The sequence below is a fragment of the Leptodactylus fuscus genome, chromosome 7, assembly GCF_031893055.1.
Source record: "Leptodactylus fuscus isolate aLepFus1 chromosome 7, aLepFus1.hap2, whole genome shotgun sequence".
NCBI classification, from domain to species: domain Eukaryota; kingdom Metazoa; phylum Chordata; class Amphibia; order Anura; family Leptodactylidae; genus Leptodactylus; species Leptodactylus fuscus.
The window spans coordinates 16,831,278-16,845,078 of record NC_134271.1 but is presented as its reverse complement, the minus strand read 5'-3'; the positions used below and the strand labels follow the sequence as shown (position 1 = coordinate 16,845,078).

General features: G+C 44.4%; 1 protein-coding gene across 1 annotated transcript in view; it reads left to right on the top strand.

The window, feature by feature from the left end:
* Window positions 1–13,801, top strand: part of LOC142214420 (uncharacterized) — a 290,721-nt gene that overhangs the window by 267,911 nt on the left and 9,009 nt on the right. Inside the window, exons 55-63 of the mRNA XM_075283365.1 lie at window positions 266–479; window positions 877–989; window positions 1,684–1,771; window positions 3,115–3,156; window positions 3,332–3,422; window positions 3,819–3,909; window positions 5,312–5,388; window positions 6,189–6,323; window positions 10,301–10,424. Coding sequence (XP_075139466.1) covers window positions 266–479; window positions 877–989; window positions 1,684–1,771; window positions 3,115–3,156; window positions 3,332–3,422; window positions 3,819–3,909; window positions 5,312–5,388; window positions 6,189–6,323; window positions 10,301–10,424 — 975 coding nt within the window. The remainder of the gene's footprint in view (window positions 1–265; window positions 480–876; window positions 990–1,683; window positions 1,772–3,114; window positions 3,157–3,331; window positions 3,423–3,818; window positions 3,910–5,311; window positions 5,389–6,188; window positions 6,324–10,300; window positions 10,425–13,801) is intronic.

Below are 13,801 nucleotides of genomic sequence, written 5' to 3'. Positions count from 1 at the left end.
CCCCCTCCATTCAGATAAATAACCTCTGTCCTATGGATAGAGGATAAATATTCCTTATGGCGTAACCCCTTCTAAAGTAGTGTTGCTCCATAGCATTACTATATATTGTAGTGTACAGTGTGGTGACATTACTTATATATAAAGCATACTATAGGTGTAGCCATAGAACACTTTCTATACAATCTGACAATCTTTCTGCCTGACTGTTCTTCTAGTATCCTATACTGTAGCACTTGTGACATTTTACAACTATTTTTTGTTTCAGTTCTAGGTAAAAGACCAACGTCCAATGATCTGATAAAGACGTACAATGATGTGAAGAATAAGAGCTCCAATACGTACGTGGCCAAGATCGTACACCCGGGGGGCAGAACAAGGAGATCACTTCTCGCAGCTACTCAAACAGTGACTATCGGAGATGATTCTGTAGATAACTCAGCTTATCGTAATGGACCCCTGCAACCGTCATCATCATACTGGTAATATTCCCCCCATGACAATGGTATTGATGCTCTAACCTTCATATTATTGCAGGCACTGCTCCATACATTTTCTATTGGCAGTGCATGGTAGTTTATTGCTCTCGCTCCTTCTCTATATCAGATTGGTATTAGAGCGAACCCCCGTTCACTTGAATGGAAATGAACTGCAGTACCAGACACAGCCACTATCAAAAGTACAGCGCTGTGCCTGGGAAACAAAGGTACATATGCTCCGCCCCCTCAATCAGCTGATCAGCGGATTCAGATTCTCCACCTTTGGGTTTTTTCCACCTAACCCTATATTAGGTTATTCTGACCAGTTTTATGTCTTCACATCTTGTTTGTGGAATACTTATTGTTTTGATCCTTCGGATTATTTTTTCTTTTGTCGCAGGGTTGCTATTGCAGGTTGTACTCCATTTCTTCTCCAGGATGGGATGATTGCGCGAGATGTTCGATGTTCATTTAGCCCTTATTCTTCGGTTATCAAGACCCCGGTAGATCCAAGTAAGTGCCATAGAGAAGGGGTTACCAATAACTGGTGCACTCCTGGGGTGACGTGAGCGATGTGCGGTATCTCTCTGAGAGGAATGAAGAAAAGCGAAATGTAAATCTCATCAATATTTGGTGTGACCTTTGCCCTTTGGAGGAGGAATCCTGGAAGTGATGATATGGATCGTGCAAGATTGTGTCCGGTTGAAATTTGGTAATAGTATAGCGCTACATCCTGAAGATATTTCTGCTTCAACCGGTGAAAAATTGCTCTGTATTTCTTGGTTTTCTGTTACTTTGTTTCAATTTATGTAGAATCGTGTACAGTATTATATGGGCCGTACCACAAACTAAGCAGCTCTCCTAGTTACAGGATAGAAGGATAAGTGTCTGATCAGAGGGGTCAGTCCTGTCAGTGCCGCCATTGCATTCGCCACACATAGCCTGTTACTTTAGTCTAATGTAATGGCTTGTATGATTGTCGCTCCACATAAAGGTGGGACTTGAGACCCCTCCTGTCCTCGTGGGAGTCTCAGCTATCGACCTTACAATCACTATAGGGAATTTGTTTCATTCACACACCTGCTTATAGCTTCGAATACTACGTGCAAATCCCTGAACATATAACTGTACGCTAACAAGCCGGATACAAGTGATACGTATTGTCATGTGATGGGTTATCATACGTGACCTTTGTTTCTTCTCTTAGATCCAATTATTGGAGGGGTCATTGGAGGTATTCTGGGGGTTCTTGTCATCGGTCTCATTGGAGGATTTATTTTCTGGAAGATGCGACGGTAAGAGTCCTATGAAGGTTTACATATACTGTATATGCAGGGGTGTGTGTGTTCGTATATATATATATATATATATATGATAGACACACACATTTTTTACAGATGGATACACAGATATGTTGATATAATCTCATATATAGATGTTATCATCATTTAAACATATTCCTTAAAGGAACACAACTAAAAACCCAATTCTTACATCCCTACTTGACCCCCGTGGCTGCATAGATTGAACATTATGGTTGAATGGTCCTTTACAGTAGCTTTTGGGTAAGTTCACACGGGGTTTTTTGGTCAGGATTTTGAGGCTGTATCCACCTCAAAATCCTGACCAAAAAGACAGCTCCCATTGAACTCAATGGGAGCCGCTCAGTTCTCTTTTCCGTTTGTTCCGGCTCCCATAAAAAAAAAGAAGCGACATGCTCATTCTTCAGGCGGATTCACCTCGCGACATCTGCCTGAAGACACTCTCCTCCCGACTAGGCCCATTCATTTGGACCTAATCCGGAGCGGAGTACACTGCACCGGCATCCAGTCGCAGCTACCCGTATTTTGGTTCAGGACCTGAGGCGGAGTTCCGCACCAAAAAACCCTGTGTGAACTTATCCTTTGTATGAGGAAGGGCAAGGAAATGGACATGGCAGCCAAATAGTATTACAGTCATAGAAAAGTTTAAAGGGCCAGTGTCCCTAATGTTATTTCCAGTAATGGATGATGATATGTTGTGTATAGAATTTGTTTCTTACAGTCCTTGCAGGTGATCTCAGTTATAGTAACTGCACGGTTAGACCAGCAGATGGCAGCAGTGTATTGCCTTTCATGGCTATCAGCTATATCTGACTTGGCCTAACCTGGCTGCTGATATCTTCAGGGATTTCTTATGATGATGCACATACTTAGTTTTCTACATTAGCAGCCCAATCCTCATCCCTCCCGGCCCCAACACTGCTGTCTCTGGGTGGCCATCTTATTCTCATTCACCAGGCAAAGTAAATCCGATGCCAAAAACTTCTGCAGGACTGACTCCAGCTGTATTCGAGCCCACGGGCAACTGCATCTGCTTTCTACCTTACCCATGACCTGACAGCCATAGACTATGTTCGCACAAGTCCTGGCATCTGCCCAGGTTAACCTCGTGTCGACATGGGCCCCTGGGGACACTGGATGCAACACCCGACAGTCCCGGAGTGGCCCCGGGGGGAAAGACTCGAGATAATTCACACCTGAGCTCAGTTGCTTAGACACATGTCACCGCCATCTACTCCCTTATCGCTATAATCTCCCCAGTCCGATCCTTCTGTAGGTGCTGTACACATGTACATAGATGTCCTTATGTTTTACAGGAAAGCAGAGCAGAAGTCCGAGCTCGCACTTCTAACAAATAAGTAAGTTCCTTGTCATCTTCTATAATGTGAAATATAAAATTGTAAACTAAGAGATCAATGTAAGTAAAATCTATTCTAATATCGTCCTCTTTGTTTTCCCCATAACTCGGTATATTTTCTATATAGATTTCAATTATATTAATTTTTCTTTATAATCTTCCTATCCTCCTTTTAGAAATCCTCCGGCCATGACGACCTCCAGTTTTATTAACCATTTTGAGAAGCAGAAAGCCGACTGTAACCTGGGATTTAGCGAAGAGTATGAGGTGAGGTTGTTTTATACTGCGCCACCTATAGGTCTATTTTGTAAGTACAAGAGACGCTACGTACCCCCCAGTGAGGAAGATTTATTAGCGCGATATTCTGTGTTCATTCGCATGTCTATTCCGTCTTTCTTCCATTGAAGAAACTAGTTGTGTTTTTCTATACACTTGCACTACCCCTTTAAGGCCAGAGCCCAAACGTTGCGAAAACACTGCAAAAAACTCTTCGCTTTACGTTACCTGCAAATCGGACGGGATCTGGCTCATGTCATCCGCACATTGCTGAAAAAATCCGCAGAGGAAAAGCTGTATTTTCCATAACACTCCTGCTATATACTGTTACTATTATATTCTCTTAGTACTTGGCAATAATTTGTTTTTCTTTCCATTATAATTTAGAAATTAGCGCCCGTGGGCCTTAGACAATCCAAATCCGCAGCCGAGATACCCGAAAATAAGGATAAGAACAGATACACCAATGTGTTACCATGTAAGTGTGTGTGGTACATTTTCTTCATCCATTGTAATGTAAGTAGAGAAAATATATGGGGGACATGCTCGCAATGCTGCCGACGTTTCCGTAGATGTAATTGACATGCTGCGATTTCTAAAAACGCATCGCCGTGTGTCCGCACTGAGTATTTTCCTGCAAAGTGGGAATGGGATTTGCTAGAATCCCATCCACTGTGATGTGACTGTAAAACGTGGCATTTATTGTTGTGCTGTTTCCTATCTCAGACATGTATAGCATACCCACAGATTGTGTCATTACTGTCTTAGGCTGCATTCACACTACGTAACGCCAGCATGTATCACAGCCGTACATGCCGGCGTTACAGCAGGGCTGCCGTACACTTCCCATTCATTTCTATGGGAGCCGGCATACGAGCGCTCCCCATAGAAATGAATGGGCTGCTTCTTTCACTGCGAGCAGTCCCATTGAAGTGAATGGGAAGTGCCGGCATGTACGGCTCAGCATGAGCAGAGCTTGCCGTATACACTGTGGGTCTCACCTATCTCCAGATTAGGAGTTGGCGCTCCTGTTCCGTGACCACTGTAAGTGGAGAGGCGGTGACACACGTGGCGTTCCCTCAATTCTTTAGTGGGAGCTACAATAAAATTTGGCAGTTTTTAAAACTTTCATACAAGTGAATAGATAGAACATCACGACCCCTCCATTCACATCACCTGCGGGATTCAGATACGCGCAGGCGCCATCGTCATTTCCTATATATTCAATACATTTCTGAGATGGGTAAACCCCATTAAACTCTGTAGATCTACTGTCCAGTTTGGGAAAGGTTTGTTCTTAGTCCCCTTATGACCCATTCATTTCTATGGGCTCGTACACATGACTGTGACTGACATGGTCACATGTGCGTGGGCCGACAGTCCGGGCCTCAAAATATGGAACAGGTCCTATTCCTGTCCCATTTTACAGCCCTCCTATTCATTGAGTGAAAGGGGTCGCAGAAGCACGACTGGTGCACGGGTGGCACTTGGGTGGTATATAGGTGACATCTGTGTGTTGCCCATGCACCACCCGTTCCGTTCATTCATGGCCGCCAGTTACACAGTCGCATCCAGGCTTTAGTCTGTTCTATATGGAAGAAGAGAAATGTCAACTACAGCAAATGAAAGCACAGAACCCTACCTGAATTCTGGATAAGCGACAAACTCCATTATTCATATCCTGCTGCTCACATACTAATAATGGGCGACATTCTGCTGAAATATAAAAAACCCCAATTAGCCGATTCTATCTCTGACTTTGCTAAAACTGCTCAGACACGAACCTGTAAAAGGAAATGCAGCAAAAATCTTAGTGCTCTAGTACAATCCTGCACGTGTTCTATGTGTAAGTCTTCTGCTTTCTCTGTTTTTCTCATTAGACGATTTCTCTCGTGTCGAATTGTCCACTCGCGGCGGAGACCCCACACAGGACTACATCAATGCAAACTATATTCCTGTAAGCTATAAGAGATGTCCGCTTGTCTCCACACACAGCTCCGTGTTATGAATTATTCATGGACTGTGACATGCTGTGGTTTAGTTCCTGTATTTCTTCCATGTTTTCTTGCTGTTATCTACAAGTAACGCCATAATGGCTGCCACAGGGGCCGGGACCTTAGGGGGCCGTTACCTGCAGGCCCTATTTACTTACCGATCCCTGTTCTTGCTCACGGCCGCCCGCATTTCCTCTTCTGGGAAGGGAAAGCAGAGACGGAGCAGGAGCAGGCGTCGGTAAGTAAGGTCATGGACCTGCGGTAAAAGGATTTGTCAGGTGAACCCTAATAAATAGTGCTATCATTATACATTGGGGTCTTCGGCCTCTGTAGTGGGTCAGGCCAGCGTTACGACATATAATGACTAGTGATGAGCGAGTAGTATTCGATTGAATACCTCGCCGGCATAGGAATGCGTGTAATCGGCCGAACACCAAGGGGTTATACGCATTGAATATTCGAAGCACTTAACCCCTCGGCGTTCGGCCGCTTACACGCATTCCTAGTATTCGATCGAATACTACTCGCTCATCACTAATAATGATCCTGACGTAACCCACATCTGTGGCATCATTGAACAGGACTATGTCAGAGGGAATTGAGACTGTGAGTCCTACTTGGGAGAGTGAGAGGTGACTATATGTGTACAGCACTCTGGAATACGTTGGCGCTATACAAGCAAGCAAACCTGTAAAGATGAATTATTATACGATAATGGTGATATTTTACACATGGCTTATTATATGTTTGTGTCTTTTTTTAGGGTTACAGTTTTAAAAGAGAGTTTATTGCAGCACAAGGTCCTCTGCCAAAGACGGTCAGTGACTTCTGGCGTATGGTATGGGATAAAGACGTGAAGGCCATTGTTATGCTCACCAAATGTATTGAACTTGGAAAGGTAACGTAAAACTGTGTAGGGGACCTTTAAGTTAGTTTACATGACCGTGTTTTTGTTTTTTGGGCACTCTAGCTGTTGTAGAACTACAACTCCCAGCATGCATACTCCAATCCGTTGCTCTGCTGTTCTTGGAACTCCCATGGAAGTGAATGGAGCATGATGGGAGTTGTAGTTTCACTGAAGGTTGACGACCCCTGCACCAGAATATATAGAGACCCATTTTAACTCCATAATGACCAGGCCTATTTGGACCTTAATGACCTGCTAAAATATTTAGGTTTTGCCTTTCTTAGATGAGATTTCCTGGTTTGGTTTATATTCTAAGCAGTGGCGTAACTAGGACCGGCGGGGCCCCGTGGTGAACTTTTGACATGGGGCCTGGGCCCTGTGGCAGCCGCTACCCCTGTTACCCCGGTAGTTACGCCACTGGTTCTAAGTGTTATCACAAGGCTTCTTCATAAGTCGGACATGCACTTATACATGCTACCATCCAATAGGTGGCACTAGAGGCACAGATTTTCTTTCTCTAGCATAGTATTGCATTGAAAAGGCTATATATATATATATATATATATATATATATATATATATATATATATATCTCCCTATATTATAAAAATGAATTTCTGTCTGTCTGTCTGTCTGTCTGTCTGTGCTCTAATGCGAACCAAACGACTGGACCGATCTTCACCAAATTTGGTACAGAGATACTTCAGATATCCGGGAAGGTTTAAGACAAGACTCCAACTCGCTCGGACACACCGTTGCTGAGATACAGCATTCCAAACACAGTGCCCCCCCCTTAGCCAATACAAACCTGCAAGACTTTCACTCATATTTCAACTGCAATACACACGGTCACTCCACATGCACAACCCAACACTGATATCCAAACTGAGATACACGCATCAGAGGATTAGATACACAGATCAGCACACAGTATCACATGCCAGAGGATTAGATACACGGGTCTGCACACAGTCCCACACACCAGAGGATTAAATACGCACTTCTGCACACAGTTCCACACACTGAAGGATTTGATACGTGCATCTGCACACGGTTCCACATGCCGAAGGATTAGATACAGGCGTCTACACACAGTTCCACACTCCAGAGGATTAGATACGCGTATCTGCACACATTTGTACACACCATAGGATTAGATACACGCGTCTGCACAGAGTACCACATGCCGTAGGATTAGATACACGTGTCTGCACACAGTACCACATGCAGTAGGATTAGATACACACGTCTACACATAGTTCCACACGCCGAAGGATTAGATACGCGCCTCTTCACACAATACCACACAAGGGAGGATTAGATAAGTACGTCTGCACACAGTACCACACGGGGGAGGATTAGATACGCGCGTCTACACAGTACCACATGCCATAGGATTAGATACGCGCATCTGCACACAGTACCACATGCCGGGGGATTGGATACGCGCGTCTACACACAGTTCCACATGCCATAGCATTAGATACGCGCCTCTTCACACTATACCACACAGAGGAGGATTAGATACACATGTCTTCACACAGTTGTACACGCCATAGGATTAGGTACATGCGTCTGCACACAGTAACACATGCCGTAGGATTAGATACGCGCGTCTACACACAGTACCACATGTCGTAGCATTAGATACGCGTGTCTGCACACAGTACCACTTGCCGTAGGATTAGATATGAGCATCTACACACAGTTCCACACTCCAGAGGATTAGATACGCGCATCTGCACACATTTTTACACGCCATAGGATTAGATACACACGTCTGCACAGAGTACCACATGCCGTAGGATTAGATACACGCGTCTACATACAGTTCCACACTCCAGAGGATTAGATACGCGCGTCTGCACACAGTTGTACATACCATAGGATTAGATACACGTGTCTGCACACAGTACCACATGCAGTAGGATTAGATACGCGCGTCTACACATAGTTCCACACGCCGAAGGATTAGATACGCGCCTCTTCACACAATACCACACAAGGGAGGATTAGATACGTGTGTGTGCACACAGTACCACACTTTGGAGGATTAGATACATGCATCTGCACACAGTACCATAAGCCAGAGAATTAGATACGCGTCTCCGCACACAGTATCACACGGGGGAGGATTAGATACGCGCGTCTGCACACAGTACCACACGGGGAGGATTAGATACACGTGTCTGCACACAGTACCACACGGGGGAGGATTAGATATGTGCGTCTACACACAGTACCACATGCCATAGGATTAGATACACGCGTCTACACATAGTTCCACACACCAAAGGATTAGATATGCGCCTCTTCACACAATACCACACAAGGGAGGATTAGATACGTGTGTGTGCACACAGTACCACACTTTGGAAGATTAGATACATGCCTCTGGACACAGTACCACAAGCCAGAGAATTAGATACGCATTTCCGCACACAGTATCACACGAGGGAGGATTAGATACGCGCGTCTGCACACAGTACCACACGGGGGAGGATTAGATACGCGCGTCTACACACAGTACCACATGCCGGGGGATTGGATACGCACGTCTACACACAATACCACATGCCATAGGATTAGATACGCGCTTCTGCACACAGTACCACATGCCGGAGGATTGGATACGCGCGTCTACACACTGTTCCACACGCCATAGGATTAGATACGCACCTCTTCACACAATACCACACAGGGGAGGATTAGATACACGTGTCTTCACACAGTTGTACACGCCATAGGATTAGATACACACGTCTGCACAGAGTACCACATGCCGTAGGATTAGATACACGCATCTACATACAGTTCCACACTCCAGAGGATTAGATATGCACATCTGCACACAGTTATACACGCCATAAGATTAGATACACACATCTGCACACAGTACCACATGCTGTAGGATTAGATACGCGCGTCTACACACAGTTCCACACGCCAAAGGATTAGATACGCGCCTCTTCACACAATACCACACAGGAGAGGATTAGATACATGCGTCTGAATACAGTACCACACTTTGGAGGATTAGATACATGCATCTGCACACAGTACCACATGCCAGATAATTAGATACGCATCTCAGCACACAGTACCACACGGGGGAGGATTAGATACGCGCATCTGCACACAGTACCACACGCCAGAGGATTAGATACACGCGTCTGCACATAGTACCACATGCTGTAAGATTAGATATGCACGTCTGTACACAGTTTCATTTATCGGAGGATTAGATACGTGCCTCTTCACACAATGCCACACGGGGGAGGATTAGATACACACATCTGTACACAGTACCACACCAACAAGGATTAGATACTTGCGTGTAAACACAGTACTGCATGGGGAAGGATTAGATACAGCTTTACTCCAGGTATCCATAACAACTGATCACAGGTTTTTCACTGATATCCAAAATGAGATACACATAATCACATGACGCTTATGGACATACACACAAACCACATACAAAATACACCAGTGCAAAACTGGACAATTCTTATGAGGCCACTACACAAACATAACATGTAATATACCCGTGCGAAGCCGGGTCCTCCCTCTAGTATATATATATATATATATATATATATATATATATATATATATATATAGTATATATATATATATATATATATATATATATATATATATATTGCATTATGTTGTATATGTTGTTTTATGACCTAAAAGCACTTATTTGCCACTGTTTTGGGTGCATATACATTACTGTGTAAGGACATACATAGCCTTATACGTCTCTGTACACCTCATGGTGGCGTCTTCTTATAGAGATACAGTGCCCTTTCTGAGCCATAAGTCATGATATGATCTGACATTCACCAGGGCTCTATGTATTACATGCGGCATGTATATATAACGTATGCAGCCCTGTGATACATGTGGGTACAATATAACCAATGGTGAACACATAATAGACATTGTATCTTTTATTTTAGGTGAAATGTGAGGAGTATTGGCCCAAGAGAAGCCCAAAGACTTATGGTAACTTTTCAGTATCCATGACCGATGAAAACATTCTACCGGACTGGACAACCAGAGATTTCACAATAGTGAATGTGAGTATCAGACTTTTCTGTAGATGTAAAATACTTTAATATCAGTGTCAGAGAGACATAAAGTAGAGATAAAAACTAGTAACACTGACTCCATTACTCTGCCAAAATGATTTATTATTGGGGAAGTTCTAGAGATAATATATACGATCTGTCCTCTCTCCTGTGTGGTGTAGTATATAGAGGACTAGCCTCTGCCCGCGACTTCGTCTGCATGTTGTTGGCATCGATGATCCGCCTATATTCAGCAAATTGTTGCCGTCGATGGTTTGCCTGCTCCGGCATTTCGGCAGCTGTCAAGCTGTCCTGCTACTGAACTCATTCCTCCCGTTGTGCCTGTGATTGTTCTGGCATCTCAGCAGCTCGCTGGGACAGCATATAATGAGCAGGTTGTTGGCGCTTATGATCCCCGTCAGCTCCACTTGAAGAGAACTCTGTGACTTCTGGCTCCTTCATAGCTCTCGTTGTTTTAGAATTTTGCAACAAATTAGACCTGTCCTGTGTGGTGTAGTATATAGAGGATCTCTCCTGTGTGGTGTAGTATATAGAGGACCTGTCCTGTGTGGTGTAGTATATAGAGGATCTCTCCTGTGTGGTGTAGTATATAGAGGATCTGTCCTGTGCGGTGTAGTATATAGAGGATCTGTCCTGTGTGGTGTAGTATATAGAGGACCTGTCCTGTGTGGTGTAGTATATAGAGGACCTGTCCTGTGTGGTGTAGTATATAGAGGACCTGTCCTGTGTGGTGTAGTATATAGAGGATCTGTCCTGTGTGGTGTAGTATATAGAGGATCTGTCCTGTGTGGTGTAGTATATAGAGGACCTGTCCTGTGTGGTGTAGTATATAGAGGACCTGTCCTGTGTGGTGTAGTATATAGAGGACCTGTCCTGTGTGGTGTAGTATATAGAGGATCTGTCCTGTGTGGTGTAGTATATAGAGGACCTGTCCTGTGTGGTGTAGTATATAGAGGATCTCTCCTGTGTGGTGTAGTATATAGGGGATCTGTCCTGTGTGGTGTAGTATATAGAGGATCTCTCCTGTGTGGTGTAGTATATAGGGGATCTGTCCTGTGTGGTGTAGTATATAGAGGATCTGTCCTGTGTGGTGTAGTATATAGAGGATCTCTCCTGTGTGGTGTAGTATATAGAGGACCTGTCCTGTGTGGTGTAGTATATAGAGGACCTGTCCTGTGTGGTGGTGTATATAGAGGATCTCTCCTGTGTGGTGTAGTATATAGAGGACCTGTCCTGTGTGGTGTAGTATATAGAGGATCTGTCCTGTGTGGTGTAGTATATAGAGGACCTGTCCTGTGTGGTGTAGTATATAGAGGATCTCTCCTGTGTGGTGTAGTATATAGAGGATCTGTCCTGTGTGGTGTAGTATATAGAGGACCTGTCCTGTGTGGTGTAGTATATAGAGGACCTGTCCTGTGTGGTGGTGTATATAGAGGACCTGTCCTGTGTGGTGTAGTATATAGAGGATCTCTCCTGTGTGGTGTAGTATATAGAAGATCTGTCCTGTGTGGTGTAGTATATAGAGGACCTGTCCTGTGTGGTGTAGTATATAGAGGACCTGTCCTGTGTGGTGTAGTATATAGAGGATCTCTCCTGTGTGGTGTAGTATATAGAGGATCTGTCCTGTGTGGTGTAGTATATAGAGGATCTGTCCTGTGTGGTGTAGTATATAGAGGATCTGTCCTGTGTGGTGTAGTATATAGAGGATCTGTCCTGTGTGGTGTAGTATATAGAGGATCTCTCCTGTGTGGTGTAGTATATAGAGGACCTGTCCTGTGTGGTGTAGTATATAGAGAACCTGTCCTGTGTGGTGTAGTATATAGAGGATCTCTCCTGTGTGGTGTAGTATATAGAGGACCTGTCCTGTGTGGTGTAGTATATAGAGGATCTGTCCTGTGTGGTGTAGTATATAGAGGACCTGTCCTGTGTGGTGTAGTATATAGAGGACCTGTCCTGTGTGGTGTAGTATATAGAGGATCTGTCCTGTGTGGTGTAGTATATAGAGGACCTGTCCTGTGTGGTGTAGTATATAGAGGATCTGTCCTGTGTGGTGTAGTATATAGAGGATCTGTCCTGTGTGGTGTAGTATATAGAGGACCTGTCCTGTGTGGTGTAGTATATAGAGGACCTGTCCTGTGTGGTGTAGTATATAGAGGACCTGTCCTGTGTGGTGTAGTATATAGAGGACCTGTCCTGTGTGGTGTAGTATATAGAGGACCTGTCCTGTGTGGTGTAGTATATAGAGGACCTGTCCTGTGTGGTGTAGTATATAGAGGACCTGTCCTGTGTGGTGTAGTATATAGAGGATCTCTCCTGTGTGGTGTAGTATATAGAGGACCTGTCCTGTGTGGTGTAGTATATAGAGGACCTGTCCTGTGTGGTGTAGTATATAGAGGACCTGTCCTGTGTGGTGTAGTATATAGAGGATCTGTCCTGTGTGGTGTAGTATATAGAGGATCTGTCCTGTGTGGTGTAGTATATAGACGACCTGTCCTGTGTGGTGTAGTATATAGAGGACCTGTCCTGTGTGGTGTAGTATATAGAGGACCTGTCCTGTGTGGTGTAGTATATAGAGGACCTGTCCTGTGTGGTGTAGTATATAGAGGATCTCTCCTGTGTGGTGTAGTATATAGAGGATCTGTCCTGTGTGGTGTAGTATATAGAGGATCTGTCCTGTGTGGTGTAGTATATAGAGGATCTGTCCTGTGTGGTGTAGTATATAGAGGATCTGTCCTGTGTGGTGTAGTATATAGAGGATCTCTCCTGTGTGGTGTAGTATATAGAGGACCTGTCCTGTGTGGTGTAGTATATAGAGAACCTGTCCTGTGTGGTGTAGTATATAGAGGATCTCTCCTGTGTGGTGTAGTATATAGAGGACCTGTCCTGTGTGGTGTAGTATATAGAGGATCTGTCCTGTGTGGTGTAGTATATAGAGGACCTGTCCTGTGTGGTGTAGTATATAGAGGACCTGTCCTGTGTGGTGTAGTATATAGAGGATCTGTCCTGTGTGGTGTAGTATATAGAGGACCTGTCCTGTGTGGTGTAGTATATAGAGGATCTGTCCTGTGTGGTGTAGTATATAGAGGATCTGTCCTGTGTGGTGTAGTATATAGAGGACCTGTCCTGTGTGGTGTAGTATATAGAGGACCTGTCCTGTGTGGTGTAGTATATAGAGGACCTGTCCTGTGTGGTGTAGTATATAGAGGACCTGTCCTGTGTGGTGTAGTATATAGAGGACCTGTCCTGTGTGGTGTAGTATATAGAGGACCTGTCCTGTGTGGTGTAGTATATAGAGGACCTGTCCTGTGTGGTGTAGTATATAGAGGATCTCTCCTGTGTGGTGTAGTATATAGAGGACCTGTCCTGTGT